This window comes from Anarhichas minor, unplaced genomic scaffold (assembly GCF_050575085.1).
Source record: "Anarhichas minor isolate MPS153535 unplaced genomic scaffold, ASM5057508v1 ptg000061l, whole genome shotgun sequence".
NCBI lineage: Eukaryota > Metazoa > Chordata > Actinopteri > Perciformes > Anarhichadidae > Anarhichas > Anarhichas minor.
Window position 1 is genome coordinate 323,550 of NW_027466507.1, and position 17,670 is coordinate 341,219.

The 17,670-nt window shown below is 41.5% G+C and overlaps 2 protein-coding genes across 2 annotated transcripts; one reads left to right on the plus strand and one right to left on the minus strand.

Moving 5' to 3' along the window:
• Positions 1-206: 206 nt before the first annotated feature.
• On the minus strand, positions 207-10,889 carry LOC142933450 (uncharacterized). The gene is made up of 4 exons (XM_076077568.1): positions 10,829-10,889; positions 4,351-5,155; positions 4,182-4,269; positions 207-1,594 (listed from the first exon to the last, which is right to left on the minus strand). The coding sequence occupies exons 1-4, from the start codon at positions 10,887-10,889 to the stop codon at positions 587-589; spliced, it is 1,962 nt and encodes a 653-aa protein (XP_075933683.1). The 3' UTR covers positions 207-586.
• kcnj11l (potassium inwardly rectifying channel subfamily J member 11, like) lies at positions 10,646-16,754 on the plus strand. The gene is made up of 6 exons (XM_076077582.1): positions 10,646-10,814; positions 11,419-11,578; positions 12,726-12,965; positions 13,047-13,316; positions 14,051-14,258; positions 14,912-16,754. Exons 2-6 carry the CDS (start codon positions 11,423-11,425, stop codon positions 15,349-15,351), a joined length of 1,314 nt encoding a protein of 437 aa, XP_075933697.1. The 5' UTR covers positions 10,646-10,814; positions 11,419-11,422; the 3' UTR covers positions 15,352-16,754.
• Positions 16,755-17,670: the final 916 nt, after the last annotated feature.

Genomic DNA, 17,670 nt, shown 5'->3' on the forward strand with positions numbered 1-17,670 from the left:
AGAATAAAAACAAGTTATTATAAAAGAGTAGATAGTGGCATAAGTAAATTAAATTAGAAAATATATATATATATAACATATATAAATATATGTTATATATAACATATATTTATATATATATAGTCATATACTGACTGAGACCTGATTTACTAATCAGAGACTTTTTATTTCTTCTTTACTTTCATTGTGTACTTTGTGACGATTCATTGTTTTCATTCTGTTTTATTTGCATATATAACCTTAACCTTTATAAAATGTGACTTGTTAAGACGAGTATTTAAATATTCGTCTTTGGTTGATTCACAGGATTTATGAATGTTACAGAAACAATAGAAGCTGCTCTGGTGATCCTCTTCTTCTTCTCTCAGCAGCTGCGGGGCTGCTGACTTCTTCTACTCAACATATTCTATCACTTCATCACACAAAGTCATTAAGGAGGAGGAGAGTAAGAGGAGGATCATATCTTTAGAATGAACAGAATGACGTTGAGTCAAGAAAAGAGTCTGAAACTAAAGTTTGTCCACCAAAGAAGAAGAACACTGAGTCTTTATTGAACCGTGAACATGAACTCTCCCGTCTCCTCCTCTCACAGCTTCTCAACGAGCCTCTGGAACAAACACATCAGTCTCTGTCTGGTCTCCAGCTGGTCCGGGTCCAGGTCTGCAGCCATCAGTCTCTGGTAGAACCTGGTCTGCAGCACCACCTCCTTCTCCGTGCTCCTCTGGGCCTGATGTCCGTCCACAGTCGGCTCCTCCTCCCTCTCTCTCCTGAGCAGCGCTCGCTCTCTCTCCAAGTCCTCTCTGGCTCTCTCCAGGAACACCCGGTCCCGGTCCAGGAACGCCCGGTCTCTGTCCAGGAACGCCCGGTCTCGATCCAGAACCACTCTGTCTCGATCCAGAACCGCCCGGTCTCTGTCCAGAACCTCTCTGTCTCTCTCCAGAGCGGTGGTGTCTCTGCTCAGCGTCTCTCTGTCGCGCTCTAAGGCGATCAGCTCTCTGTCGAACTCGGCCTGCTCTCTCTCCAGAGCTCGCCACTCTCGTTGCAGCTCCACCAGCCTCCTGTCGGGCTCACCCGGGCCACCTGTGGCGAGCCCGACAGGAGGCTGGTGGAGCTGCAGCGAGAGTGGTGAGGAGGAGGACGGCGCCGGCGTCCCGTTGGACTCGAAGGTGCAGCCGGGCAGTAAGGTGGCGTACAGCACGGCGGCGGTCTGGCTCTTGTTCACGGCCGGTTGACTCTCCATCACAGCGGGCTCACACTCGGGGATTATTCTCACGACCTCAGCGGGCGACCCGGATCTGCTCTCCGCTTCGATGCCGCTGAGCTCCAGGACGTCCCGCAGCGTCCCGACGCCCTGTCGAGCTCCTGACTCAACCGCGGCCAGTCCAGAGAAAGACGCTTCTGTTTTGGAGAAAAGGAGCGAAGGCACCGCCGTCGTGGTGGCGGCGAAGACGTCGTCCTCGTCCTCGCTCAGTGTGGACGGCTGGACGACACTGGCGGTCCCGGCCAGGTGGCCGTTCATGGCCTCGTCCATCAGGTGGAACCAGCGCCACGAGCTGGTGGGGGTCTCCATGCCCAGTGGGGGGTTCTTCAGCACCTACACAGGACAGACATTTAAAAGCAGTGTTTCCTTTTAGTTTATATCACTTTATTTAAACACGAAGCTCAGAGGTCACAAACATAAAGAGCACAGACTGTTTTCTAAACTCAACTTGAGGTCAGTCCGAGTCCACCAGAGTCCACCAGAGACCTCCACACAGTCTGCTGGAGGTCTTCACTTAAACCCGGCTGATGTTTGCACACGTTTTATTGTCCAGTCTGATCACAGAACAACCGGTTTACTCCTATCAGCATAAACATGATTCATTGTCATTTGAATAAATCAGATTACTGACGCAGACTCCTGCATGAATTACCAACTTTAGTGTCATTCATAACTATTCATGGTCTGCGGGAACCAGGGATCGAACGGACAGCCTTGTGGTTAGAGGACGACCCGCTCTCACCCGTGAGCCACGGTGAGCTTTCTTAATACTTCGTTAACTCCAGCTGTAGATGTACTTTCCTTCTTCTGTTATGATCTCATATTATCCACATACTAGATTCCTGTTCCTACGTTTTAGAGACTTCCTGTTCTAGATTTAGAGGGTCCTCTATACGCTCCTCTATACGCTCCTCTATAAGGTCCTCTATAAGGTCCTCTATACGCTCCTCTATACGCTGCTCTATAAGGTCCTCTATACGGTCCTCTATAAGGTCCTCTATATGCTCCTCTATACGGTCCTCTATACACTCCTCTATAAGGTCCTCTATACGCTCCTCTATAAGGTCCTCTATACAATCCTCTATAAGGTCCTCTATACGCTCCTCTATAAGGTCCTCTATAAGGTCCTCTATACACTCCTCTATAAGGTCCTCTATACACTCCTCTATAAGGGTCCTCTATACACTCCTCTATAAGGTCCTCTATAAGGTCCTCTATACACTCCTCTATAAGGTCCTCTATAAGGTCCTCTATACACTCCTCTATAAGGGTCCTCTATACGCTCCTCTATAAGGTCCTCTATAAGGCCCTCTATAAGGTCCTCTATACGCTCCTCTATACGCTCCTCTATAAGGTCCTCTATACGGTCCTCCATAAGGTCCTCTATACGCTCCTCTATAAGGTCCTCTATAAGGTCCTCTATAAGGTCCTCTATACGCTCCTCTATACGCTGCTCTATAAGGTCCTCTATACGGTCCTCTATAAGGTCCTCTATACGCTCCTCTATACACTCCTCTATAAGGGTCCTCTATACACTCCTCTATAAGGTCCTCTATACGCTCCTCTATACGCTGCTCTATAAGGTCCTCTATACGGTCCTCTATAAGCTCCTCTATACGCTCCTCTATACGCTCCTCTATAAGGTCCTCTATAAGGTCCTCTATAAGGTCCTCTATACGCTCCTCTATACACTCCTCTATACACTCCTCTATAAGGTCCTCTATATGCTCCTCTATAAGGTCCTCTATACGCTCCTCTATAAGGTCCTCTATACGGCCATCTATAAGGTCCTCTATACACTCCTCTATAAGGTCCTCTATAAGGTCCTCTATACGGTCCTCTATAAGGTCCTCTATACGCTCCTCTATAAGGTCCTCTATACACTCCTCTATAAGGTCCTCTATACACTCCTCTATAAGGTCCTCTATAAGGTCCTCTATACGCTCCTCTATAAGGTCCTCTATACACTCCTCTATAAGGTCCTCTATAAGGTCCTCTATACGCTCCTCTATATGGTCCTCTATATGCTCCTCTATAAGGTCCTCTATACGCTCCTCTATAAGGTCCTCTATACGGCCATCTATAAGGTCCTCTATACACTCCTCTATAAGGTCCTCTATAAGGTCCTCTATACGCTCCTCTATAAGGTCCTCTATACGCTCCTCTATACGCTCCTCTATAAGGTCCTCTATACGGTCCTCTATAAGGTCCTCTATACGCTCCTCTATAAGGTCCTCTATACGGTCCTCTATAAGGTCCTCTATACGCTCCTCTATAAGGTCCTCTATACGCTCCTCTATACGCTCCTCTATAAGGTCCTCTATACCGTCCTCTATAAGGTCCTCTATACGGTCCTCTATAAGGTCCTCTATAAGGTCCTCTATATGCTCCTCTATAAGGTCCTCTATAAGGTCCTCTATACACTCCTCTATACGGTCCTCTATAAGGTCCTCTATACGCTCCTCTATAAGGGCCTCTATAAGGTCCTCTATACGGTCCTCTATAAGGGCCTCTATAAGGTCCTCTATATGCTCCTCTGTAAGGTCCTCTATACGGTCCTCTGTAAGGTCCTCTGTAAGGTCCTGTATATGGTCCTCTATAAGGTCCTCTATAAGGTCCTCTGTAAGGTCCTCTATATGGTCCTCTATAAGATCCTCTGTAAGGTCCTCTGTAAGGTCCTCTATATGGTCCTCTATAAGGTCCTCTATACGGTCCTCTACAAGGTCCTCTGTAAGGTCCTCTATAAGGTCCTCTATAAGGCCCTCTATAAGGTCATCTATAAGGCCCTCTATAAGGTCATCTATAAGGTGCTCTATAAGGTGCTCTAGAAGGTCCTCTAGAAGGTCCTCTATAAGTCCAGCGGCTGCATGTTGGACTACAGACTAGCTGTCAGCTGGTACAGAAGAACAGACGGACTGACCCGGTACTTGTCCTTCAGGTTGTCCCACTTCTTCTTCAGCTGCTGAGCGCTCAGCGCTCCGTGGATCCCCATCTCGTTCCTGATGGCCCTGCAGGAGAGCAGAGAGTTCACCATCAGAGACCAAGATCAGACCAACAGGACCCTGAACGCGGTCTGAGACCAGACTGACCTCCAGCCCCTCATGGCCGAGTTCTTCCGTCCGGTGAAGATGTCGGCGTTGGTGGCTCGAAGCTGAATCAGCAGTTTGATGTCTCTGTCTGTCACTATGGAAACACATTCGTCATCATCATCATCACCATCATCACCGTCATCATCACCATCACCATCATCATCACCATCATCATCACCATCACCACCATCATCATCACCATCATCATCATCATCATCACCACCATCACCATCACCACCATCATCATCACCACCACCATCATCATCATCACCATCACCACCACCATCATCATCATCATCGTCATCACCGTCATCATCATCATCACCGTCACCACTATCATCATCACCATCATCACCGTCATCATCACCATCATCACCGTCATCATCTTCACCATCATCATCATCATCACCATCATCATCATCATCATCATCACCGTCATCATCATCATCACCATCATCATCACCGTCATCACCATCATCATCACCACCATCATCATCATCACCGTCATCACCATCATCATCACCACCATCATCATCACCGTCATCACCATCATCATCACCACCATCATCACCACCACCATCATCATCATCATCATCGTCATCACCATCATCATCACCACCATCATCATCATCATCACCGTCATCACCATCATCACCGTCATCATCACCATCATCATCACCACCATCATCATCATCATCACCATCATCATCACCGTCATCACCATCATCACCGTCATCATCATCATCATCACCATCATCATCATCACCATCATCACCATTCAGACTGAACTCAGCAGCTCCTCCGTCTCAAAGAGTTAAAGATTTATTTTATCAGAATAAAAGACGCTGCACTTGAACGTGTTTCTCATCTCTGGTCTATTTCTCCTGTTGTAATCAATAGTGGAAAGTAACTAAGTACATTTACTCAAGTACTGTCTGAGTACTTTATACTTTTACTCCACAACACATCAAAGAGAATCTTAAATTTTTAACTGCACTACATTTATTTCACAAATCTGCTTCAAAAACTTGTGAGATTAAACCACAACATATAATAAGGAGCATCTATATAATCTATTATATTATATTATTAAATACGCATCAATATAATCTATATATAGATATTAGTGGTGTAACTTGTGAACCGCGGATCACTTGAGTATTTGTTTGCGTAATTTAAGTCGCAAGTTTGGGAGCATTTTGTCTTCCCTGTAACTAATAATGACGGGATGAGGGTGGTGGACGAAACCGTTACTGTGTACGGCCGTTGTCGACATATGACAACGGCCGTACATCGGCATGTCCACACATATGAAGAGATCCTGGTCTCTCAGTGACGGGGACACTCCGGTGTGGAAAACAAAGGATTTCAAAATCTGTTTGAAGTTCTTAAGCCACGCTACGAAATCTCCTCACGCACCACTTCAGTATGAAGATCGTTCCTCTATGAAGAGACTGACCGCTCACTTCATCACGGAGGAGTGTAGACACGCCCCCTCTGAGAGTCACACAGACAGGTGCTGTAGACACGCCCCCTATGTGAGTCACACAGACAGGTGTTGTAGACACGCCCCCTATGTGAGTCACACAGACAGGTGCTGTAGACACGCCCCCTCTGTGAGAGTCACACAGACAGGTGCTGTAGACACGCCCCCTCTGTGAGAGTCACACACACAGGTGCTGTAGACACGCCCCCTCTGAGAGAGTCACACAGACAGGTGCTGTAGACACGCCCCCTCTGAGAGTCACACAGACAGGTGCTGTAGACACGCCCCCTCTGTGAGAGTCACACAGACACACACCTGGTGCAGGTGCTGACAGAAGCAGCAGAGTGAAGCTAGACAGGCCCAATAGTAATATCAGTCACCACAGAAAGGTCTACCCTCTCCTCAGACAATGGAGATATTCTCATCGTTCTTTAATTAATAAATGGAAAGTAAAGTTATATTTGACTCCTCCCCTTTTCTTTGCTGATCCGAACCATGACTCAAGAACCGTGATCCGAACCGTAAGGTTTGTGATCCGTTGCACCCCTAATATATATACCACAACATATACGTCTCACCTGGTGCATCATCTACTGTACTCTATTACATCAGACTCAGCTGTGTGAAGAGTAGAATCTGTATAGTCAACAGTAAACATGCTGTCACGTGCGATAAAAGTACTTTTACGACAGTAAAAGATACGAGTACTTCTTCCACCGCTGATCATAATAATAATAATGTTATTAAACTAAATGATGTTCTTGTCAGTATAAGGTTAATAAGCTATGAGAAGAACGTTAACGGTGTTTTTAGCATTCTTAGCTAGCGTTAGCATCTCTAGCACAACAAGGTCACAAATTAAATGTTTAATTAAATAACCTTAGAGTCTTTTCATAAAGGGTTATCAAAAATAGTATCTTCATATCCAAACAATATGTTTTAAGTCACTTTACTTCTATATGTGTTCTCCATTTTTGCCGTTTTTTCAGCGGGGTTTCACGCATTCAGGTCCTCCCTCCAAAACACAACAACATCCGGTGGAGACCGGAAAAGGAAGTGTTTTTCTTCTTCTTTGTCTATGTCTTCGGCAGTTGAGACTCACCGGTGGCGCTTTTCTGCCACCTACCGGCAGATAAATATACATCAAATAAATAATAAATTAATAATAATAATAATAAATAAAGTAATTTGAAATTTAAAAAAAATCGCAGACAAATAAAAATCAATCAATCAAAATATATATTACAAATTTTGCATTAATTTATTTGCAAAACATTTTTTTATACAAAATGCATAAAAAAATACATAATACAAATAAATAAGAGTAAATAGTTAATGTAAATATAAAGAAAAGCAGACAAAACAAAACAAATAAAAGGAACAAATTATTCAAACAGATCATATTTTTAAAGCCTTTTGTATAAAAAGAAAGAATCCAATAGTTTGAATAAGAATACAAAAAATAAAGATTCTGGTTCCAGAAAATTCACATTTTTATACACGATGAATATTAAACTATTAGATTAAATGTACAATCAGAGGAAACGATCACCAGATTTACAATTTGAGAATTTTCATTTTATTTATAACATGTTGTGTTTTTTGTCTTTTTATGAGTAAATATCCGTCTCTAAAAAACACCGGATTGCCTTTTTAGATGTCATAATCATAATTGAAAAAATAAAAAAAAACATCAATAAATACAGTAATTGATTCATAGTATAGTGAATATTCGAAAGGAACATTTCATTTAAACAATCTTAAACCTAAAATTCTTTACTTTTCCTTCACATGTTACTTATAAGAAAGGCTAATTTAATGGTTCATTATCTCTCATTAATCACCTTATTGTATTGTAAAGCAACATATTGTTTTATTAAATATCAGAATATAGAAATATAAAATCACAAAAGCTCAGTGTTCAGTGAAATAATTTACTTGATTTATTTCACTCCTGACCGGAAGTTGACACGCCTCTCGCGCCCATAACATCCTGCAGCACGAGCGCCTCTCTCGGTACTTCTCAAGTCTCTGGCCAAATCCCAATGTCCCCCCTAAACCCTCAGACCCTGAACCCTCAAGGACTCACTGACGTCACCTGGTGAGTGGGTGAGTGTGAGAGGCTGTGAGGGCTTGAGATGGTGTGAATATGAACGGGACAGCACTTTGCTGCAACATATCACGTTACCATGAAAACAACATAAATATGATGTATAACTGTGTGTATTTGTTTTATACGTTGTACTCCCTGATGTGAACGTCTTCAGGCTCTTTCCTCACTAGATGAGGTAACTTATTATAATCTATTTACTCGTTTTTATCAAAACAGCTTCAATGACAAAATCAAATATTTGATGAATAAATAAATAAATATCTTCTAATTTCATGTTTATTTGTTGTTCCATCTTTAACCCTTAATGTTTCTGAGTAAATGTATTACTCCAGGCTGAACACACCTGATCCGTCCTCTTTGTTTACCTTTTTTTTTACGTCTCCATGTGTCCACTGGTTACCCCGTGTTTAACGTCACATTGCAATGATTTGTGGGTAATTCCCTTAGGCTAAGGGTACATCCCAAGTCTCTTAATTCTCATTTCCTCGCTCCTCGATCCTCGCTTGAACCGGAAGTTGTTCTGCGCCGCCATATTGACGGCCGTCCCAAAACTCTTATTTAGCTCTGAGGATCGAGTATGGACTTGGAGTCTGGACTCCAAGTCCAGACTCCAAAAGTTCACAAGTCCAGAGAACGCAGTAGGGACAATTGGAACAGCAGCTTACTTGATGACATCACCACCTCAGCTGGTCTTGCTAATGAGTTTAATCCGTTTTTTTACTGTAAAGTATTTTTACAATCAAACTAAATATGACAACCCTGCTGTTTTCATTTTCATTTAAAATAAAAAATGATATATTATTATATAAGTGTATTATATTATATACACATATATATATATACATACAATTATATTTATATGTGTATATATATATATATATATATATATATATATAAAATTGTATGTATATATATGTATGTGGATCAGATCCGGATTGCTGTACTCTTTGCCGACGAGGAAAACGCTACAGAGACGTCAATACCAGCGGCAAGTTTCAAAAAGACTCGCCGAGATCAGGCTGTTCTAGGCGGGCACCGTGAGCGCTGAGCCCCCGGTGCTGGCGGGGTTTACTGCCGAGATCAGGCTGTTCTAGGCGGGTAACATGAGCGCTGAGCCCCCGGTGCTGGTTTACTGCCGGTCCCGCTAGCAACACCTCACATCTCCGAAATCGTCGGAGCATATTTTTAAATCGGCTGAATCTTTACAAACCGACCACAGATTTGATGCTTTAACAACTAACTTCTCGCCTCAAAACATCCTAAAATGACTTTCTGTGACTTAACAACAGTAGTATTTAGAAAGTTTCAACTTCCAGTTGTGTGATTTCTCCTCCGCCATTGTTTCCTGTTGCTGGTGCAAAATGCATTCTGGGATATTTGGCTGTCCCAAGTACAGACAAGTCACCTCCGATGCATACCCGGTCAAATGGGCGGAGCGAGCCACATCCGGGCATTTGGACCGTGCTTGGCTTAATGTGAACTTTGAATTGGAACAGTACTTGGGCTGAGACTGATGACGTTTCAAAAGTCCACGAGTTCACAAGTACAGAGAAGTACGCATATTGAGAAAGGCCCACTGTGTTCAACATGTAAACAGTGAAGACGGATCACAGAATAAACTCTAGTTTATATTTGATTAGGTTTCTGATTCAACATCTGGTTTAAATAAATGTTCATTGTAGACTGAACAACAAAAGGACCACAAACAACTTTCTACATTTATTAGAAAGATTTGTGTTTTCATGATCTGAACTTTTATTATGGAAACAATTAAAGTCAGAGAGAACTGGAGAGACGAAACACTTATTTATATATATATATAAATATATATAAATATATATATATAGAGAGAGAGAGAGAGACGAAACACGTTTTACATAATTTATCATCATTTCATTCCTGATTGTCGGGTTTGATGAGTTTTATCATTTAAGAGAAACAATAATCATATTCTGGGTTATTTAATAATGACGTCACAATCTGAATTTCAAAACGTACAGACGCAAATAATTCATAAATAAGACGATCGCATTCCGCCGGTAGAAATGGATCCTGTGCTTATAAACAGAACACAGGACACAGTTTGTTAACAGACTACAGAGAGAAACACCTCTACAGTGGTGATTACTGTGTGTCTTTATTAGTTATTAGTATTATTAGTTACTGTAATTAAGTACAGTGATCATGTGAACACACACAAACTTATCAAAAGTCTCTCCAGCTGTTAAAGCCGACTGACAGCTGATCAGCTGTGATCAGCTGATACTCCGTCATCAGAAACAGACGTCGCTTCACGTGACGCAACTGAGGAAAGGACGTCTCATGTCTCTTAAAACATATTTCCTCCTTCCTCTCTCCTCGCATGGTTTCCTCCATGCATCCCTGGTGGGAGGGACTAAGACGCAAGGGACTAAGACTCAAGTGAGGGAAACGGGGATGCAGTTAAGAGACTTGAGATGAACCCTCTCTCCACATCGATGTATCCCGATTACGTAATACCAGAAACCGAGTAGAACATTTCAAAATAAAGGTCTTTAAGATTTAATTTAAATTCCTTGAAACATAACTAGAAGCGACTGCAGTCTTCAAAAAATATCTCATTCCCCACAATGAGAGAGTTAATGTTACACATTTTATCATATTTATTTATTGTTTGAACGTCTGTCTTCAGGTAACAGGGAGAAGTTCGTGTTTTATTTTGAAGGTCTGACCGGAACCTGTACCTGGTGTTCTGGTGTAACTTGACCCCGGTCCTGGTGCTGCATGAAGAACCTGCCGATGAACCCGTGAACGATGGATCCGCTTCTATCGACGTGAATAAAACTATAAACCGGTTATTAGTCAGAACAGTTGATTCCTGATCAGGTAACTTTACTCACCTGTGTTTATGATGACGTCATGTGACGTCTTATAATCAATACAGTCCGTGTTGATCATCATCATCATAATAATGTGATTAAATGGAAGGCAGCGGTTATGTGTCCCTAATATTGTTATTATTATTATTGTTATTGTTGTTATTATTATTATTATCATTATTATTATTACTATTATACTAATATGTGTATATGTATGTATGTAATATATATGTTACATCATGTTTAAACATTTATTAGCTGTCCATGTCGTCATATTGATAAAGTAATAAGTGACTTTATGAGCGGATACTAAACATGTAGTATTTGTATAAAACCTGATGTACTTTTGATGGTAAAAGTACATAAAGTACACGCTGAGATTCAAGCTGTTCCTTTGCTGTATTCCTTTAAATATTAAAAGTTTATTCATGAAATCAGGAGCAAAAAAAAAAACTCACTCATTTATTATTTTGTTGTTTCTTTTTTGAAAGAGATACAATTTTCTGTTTAATATTTGTTATTTTCTTTCTGGAGTTAAACACAAAATTATTTTGTGCGTGTGTTTGTGTGCGTGTGTTTGTGTGTGTGTGTGCGTGTGCGTGTGTGTTCAGCAACATGTTGGCCAGGAAGGGTCTCCTGCCAGACGGGTTCTTGCTGACCCGTCTTGCCGAGGATCAGAAACAGCAGAACCGCCACTACAGATCTCAGAAAGCCCGCTTCATCACCAAGACCGGATCCTGCAACGTGGCCCACAAGAACATCATGGAGCAGGTAGTATTTACTGTAGTACTGTCACAGTAAAAGCAAAACGACCTCAAAGATACTCAAAACGACCTCAAAGAGACTCAAAACGGCCTCAAAGACACTCAAAACGACTACAAATAGACTCAAAACGACCACAAAGACACTTGAAACGACCACAAAGAGACTCAAAATGACCTCAGAGAGACTTAAAACAATCTCAGAGAGACTCAAAATGACACCAAAGAGACTCAAAATGACCACAAAGACTCAAAACGACCTCAAAGAGACTCACAACGAGACTCAAAACGAGCACAAAGACACTCAAAACGACCTCACAGAGACTCAAAACAACATCAAAGAGACTCAAGACGACCACAAAGAGACGCAAAATGACCACAAAGAGATGCAAAACGACCACAAATAGACGCAAAATGACCACAAAGAGACTCAAAACGACCTCACAGAGACTTAAAACAACCTCAGAGAGACTCAAAATGACCTCACAGAGACTCAAAACAGCATCAAAGAGACTCAAAACGACCACAAAGAGACTCAAAACGACCTCAGAGAGACTCAAAACAATCACAAAGAGACGCAAAACGACCTCAGAGAGACTCAAAACGACCCCAAAGAGACTCAAAACAACCACAAAGAGACTCAAAATGACCACAAAGAGACTCAAAACGACCTCAAAGAGACTCAAAACAACCACAAAGAGATTCAAAACGACATCAAAGAGACTCAAAAGAACCACAAAGAGACTCAAAATGACCACAAAGAGACTCAAAACGACCTCACAGAGACTCAAAACAGCATCAAAGAGATTCAAAACGACCACAAAGAGACTCAAAACGGCCTCAGAGAGACTCAAAACGATCACAAAGAGACGCAAAACGACCTCAGAGAGACTCATAACGACCCCAAAGAGACTCAAAACGACCTCAAAGAGACGCAAAACGACCACAAAGAGACGCAAAACGACCTCAGAGAGACTCAAAACGACCACAAAGAGACTCAAAACGACCTCAAAGAGACTCAAAACGAGAGCTCTTTTTAAAATAACAGATCAGTTTTCTAAATCTTTGTTTTCCTGTATTCATGAACAATCCTCCTGAATCTCTGAGTCGTAGAGATGTTTTCTGAGTCATCTGGCTCTCTTCTTCGTGTGTTTCAGGGTCGCTTCCTGCAGGACGTCTTCACCACCATGGTGGACCTGAAGTGGCAGCACTCCTTCCTCATCTTCACCTCGGCCTTCCTCTGCTCCTGGATGCTGTTCGCTATGATCTGGTGGCTGCTGGCGTTCGCTCACGGAGACCTGGAGCCCCGCGACCCCGGTGGCGAGCCGGGCCCCGTGCCCTGCGTCACCGCCATCCACTCCTTCACCTCGGCCTTCCTCTTCTCCATCGAGGTCCAGGTAAAAGAGCTTCTGACCCGATCCGGGTTTTGTTTTGTGGTGACCTGTGTGAACGCTGACTCGTCCTCCCGTCTGCTGCAGGTGACCATCGGGTTCGGAGGCCGGATGGTGACGGAAGAGTGTCCTCTGGCCATCACGGTGTTGATCATCCAGAACATTCTGGGGCTGATCATCAACGCCGTGATGCTCGGCTGTGTGTTCATGAAGACGGCGCAGGCCAACCGGCGAGCCGAGACGCTCATCTTCTCCAGGAACGCCGTCATCGCTTCTCGAAACGGGCGACCAACCTTCATGTTCAGAGTCGGAGACCTGAGGAAGAGTATGATCATCTCGGCCACCGTCCAGCTGCAGGTGACGCTGTGAACACGATGTTTTAGTCCCAGAGTTCAGTTTAACGTCTTTTCATCTGTGAAAACTAATCAAACCTCGTTCAGCTGCAGAGAATCTCAGCAACAGTAGTGTTTAAGTCAGTTTGACAGCAGAAAAACTGAGTGTTTGATGGTCCTGTAGTATTCAGTGTGCTGGAGCATTAATATCATTCAGAAGAGAGTGGATCTTCTCTGGACTCAGACTGAAGTCCAGCTAAACCCCGACCCTAACAGCAGCACCTGCGAGCCCAGCTTCACCTGCAAAATGATACGGAAAGAGACTCAAAACGACCACAAAGAGACACAAAACTACCACAAAGAGACTCAAAACTACCACAAAGAGACACAAAACTACCATAAAGAGACACAAAACTACCACGAATAGACTCAAAACTACCACGAATAGACTCAAAACTACCACAAAGAGACACAAATCTACCACAAAGAGACACAAAACGACCACAAAGACACAAAACTACCAAAAAGAGACTCAAAACGACCACAAAGAGACACAAAACGACCACAAAGAGACACAAAACTACCACAAAGAGACTCAAAACTACCATAAAGAGACTCAAAACGACCACAAAGAGACTCAAAACCACCACAAAGAGACACAAAACTACCACAAAAATACGCAACAACCAAAAAAGAGAGCTGCAGTTAAAGACACCTGTGCTCTGTTTAAGGTGTTCAGACTGAAGGTTTTCCCTGCAGGTGATCCGGCGGACGGTGACGGCGGAGGGCGAGGTGATCCCGGTGTGTCAGCTGGACATCCAGGTGGAGAACCCTCTGAGGAGCAATGGCATCTTCCTGGTGTCTCCTCTGATCATCAGCCACACCATGGAGAGAGGAAGTCCTCTGTATGAGCTCTCCGCACAGTCGCTGGCCTCCGAGGACCTGGAGATCCTCGTCATCCTGGAGGGTCAGGAACCACGTAGACCTGGACCCTGATAGGAGACATAAACACTGACATAGTTCTTCTACCTGAGAGATTTTACTTTTCTTTTTGTTACTTTTGCATTTCAAATAACATTTTATGTTTTTAATTTAATCAGTCTTTTATTTTTTACTGTAAATATTAGATGATTAATTGATTTCTTGACAGAAAATAATTTAGAAACTTTCTTAATCTTTGCAACATGACATTAACATGAAAATATTAGTATTGTGTTTTCTGTAATATTGTATTATTATTTGTAATTATTTAAATAACATGATTATATATCATATGATATTATATCATATAATATATTACATATAATATATTATATATTAGATATGATATATGATATATTATATATGATATATTATATATATAATCACGTTATATATAATATATATAATATATTATGATATTATATATATGTTATATTATATTATATACTGTATATATAATATCATATTATATATAACTACATTATATACAATATTATATTATATATAATCACGTTATATATACAATTATATTATATCAAACAACAACATCAGCAGTGGTCTAAGTGTTTGTGTTTCAGTAGACAGGAAGTAGACAGGAAGTAGACAGGAAGTGAACCCTGTGTGTGTCTCCTCTCTCAGGTGTGGTGGAGACCACTGGGATCACCATGCAGGCCCGGACCTCCTACACCCCCGAGGAGATCCTGTGGGGGAGGCGCTTCGTCTCCATCATGACGGAGGAGGACGGCCGTTACTGCGTCGACTACTCAAAGTTCGGCAACACGGTTCCCGTCAAGATGTCGTCCCTCAGCGCCAGAGAGCTGGATCAGCTCAGGGGGGTCCAGGAGGGCGACTCCTCCTCAGACCCCATCAACCTGCAGGGCTGGGGGCTGGTCCGGGCCGGGAGGGGGGGCTTCCGAAGAGGAGGAGGAGCCTCTGCCCACCAGCCCTGGTACACCCAATCAGAGCAGCCGCAGAGGGAGGCGGAGCACAGAGGACAGAAGAAGAATAAGAAGGTGCGGCTGGAGGTGATCGGACGACGGATTGAAGAGGAGGACGGACTGGGAGAGACGAGCGACTGAGGACCAGTAGACTTCATACTGGGAGTAGATACTCAGACTGGACCTCTGTGTCTCAGTAGAGACTCTCAGGGAAGACGGAACCAGAAAGACGTGGAAACATACAATACAAGGAGAATGTAAAAAGCTTAAAGCTGCATTCTCTGTAGTGTCCACCAGGGGGCGACTCCTCTGGTTGTATAGAAGTCTATGAGAAAATGACTCTACTTCTCTCTTGATTTATTACCTCAGTAAACATTGTAAACATGAGTTTATGGTCTCAATCTCTAGTTTCAAGTCTTCTTCAATACAGCATGATGTTCATTTAGTACATTATGGTCCATTTAGAGTCAAACAGACCATAAAGCAGGGGATGCTTTAGGGCGGGGCTACACGGTGATTAACCCTTTTTTTTTGGTGGTTCCTTTATAGACTAACGTTAGCTCAGCCTGGAAGAATCATCAACGTTTGTTTGACACACAGATTATTTATGTAATAATCTAGAATCTAATGGAAGAATCTGATTGGCTGAGGGAACCAGTGATGATGACTTCCTGTTGGCCTACAGAAACTCTTCATCCTTTCAGCTCTTTACTGAACTGTAAAATGTTTTTCAAGGCTGTAAAAGTGATTTTTGTTGTTCTAGTTTGTTTTAATGTGTTCAAGTGTTTGTGTTCCTTTCATGTTTCTTTACTTCGTGCTATCTTCTCCTCTTTTATCACAAATGATATCCCGGTAACATAAAACAAGTGTTCATATGTTATTATATATAAATATTAGTGCTGGGTAAGTTAACGCGTTATTATCGCGTTAACGCAGTTTTATTATTATTATTAAACGACATTTTTAACACAAGAACCGTCAGCGAGCGGTGAACAGCTGTTTGTGTGGCGTCTCTTCCGTCTCTTCCTGTTTCCTTCACCTACATTCCCCTGGGTCCTAAGTCCCTCCATGTACAGCTTCTTATCACCCTCTATGTACCAACGTACATTTATAACAAATACCACACATATTACGGTAATCAGCGTTGCATATGTGTCTGACCACAATACCAAAAAAAAGCAAAAAATAAATGATTCATTTAAATTATTGTGTTAGAGTTTTAAAGTGTTTTGTTTGTAATATGTATAATAAGCATCATTTAGTATCACTACTGAGAATTTAACAAACATAGAAACATGACGTAGATAGGTTTGCAGTTTTCAAGAAGTATATTTAAATATCATCTCTTACACACATGAAGATAAAGTTGTGAACACCGGCTGAATATCTATGATCAGAATCATTATAACTGTGTTATAACTGCTGCTGTGTAAAGGGAATACTGCTGCTAACAAGAACCTGATGTGTTTAAAGTGTTTAAACCAAATGTTATTGACCTGTTGTTCATAGAGCAGGACTTTAAAATAAAAGTGCACAATACACTACTTTAGAATTCATTGTTGAACTTTGTGCATAATGCGATTAATTGTGATTAAACATTTTAATCGTTGCTCAGCACTAATATATATATATATATATGTGTATATATATTTATATACATACAGTATATTATATATATACAGTATGTATATATATATACACAGTATATTATATATATACACACAGTTTATTGTATATACACAGTATATTATATATATATATACACAGTTTATTGTATATATACAGTATATTATATATATATACACAGTATATTATATATATATATATACACAGTTTATTGTATATATACAGTATATTATATATATACACAGTATATTATATATATATACACAGTATATTATATATACCATCCTTCTCAGAAGCTCCTGGGGGGTGATCTGTCTGTTTCATATCTGATTGTTTATGTAGTTCATGTAACGTTAACACATTCACTCTTCTTCTTTAACATTAAATGTCTTCATAGTTAATAACACGTCTGTGGATTCTCTCACAGTTAAACATAAACTACATGAAGACACTCGAGGATCCGTTAAGTTTAACTTTGTACAGCCGTGAGTACTCGTTACTACTGTGAATGAATCCTCAAATATATTTACTTTAAATGCAGTTTAGATATTTATTGTAGGATAATTAGCAAAGCATCAGCTCGCATAAATATATAACTCCTTTACTTTCATTCAAATCACTTCATATTAATTCACAATACATAAATGCATAAATTGACTGTATTATACTTATTATTATCATATCTGCTCTGTGTTCCTTTGACAGCTCTTCTGGACCTGAACCCATCAAGGTTTAGGTCCTCCAGTCTGAGGAGTCACTAAACACAGCGACTCATTCGATTGTTCATATTATTCTATATGCATGTTTGATTGAGTCATAATTACACTTTGAGGC

Excerpts from the sequence above, each read along its gene's own strand:
- LOC142933450 (XM_076077568.1), bottom strand. The coding sequence starts at position 10,889 with ATGATGATCAACACGGACTGTATTGATTATAAGACGTCACATGACGTC. Across the intron at positions 5,156-10,828 it reads TGACGTCATCATAAACACAG|ACGGAGGAGCTGCTGAGTTC; the intron begins GTGAGTAAAGTT and ends TAACTCTTTGAG. Across the intron at positions 1,595-4,181 it reads ACCTGAAGGACAAGTACCGG|GTGCTGAAGAACCCCCCACT; the intron begins GTCAGTCCGTCT and ends TGTCCTGTGTAG.
- kcnj11l (XM_076077582.1), top strand. The coding sequence starts at position 11,423 with ATGTTGGCCAGGAAGGGTCTCCTGCCAGACGGGTTCTTGCTGACCCGT. Across the intron at positions 11,579-12,725 it reads ACAAGAACATCATGGAGCAG|GGTCGCTTCCTGCAGGACGT; the intron begins GTAGTATTTACT and ends CGTGTGTTTCAG. Across the intron at positions 12,966-13,046 it reads TCTTCTCCATCGAGGTCCAG|GTGACCATCGGGTTCGGAGG; the intron begins GTAAAAGAGCTT and ends CGTCTGCTGCAG.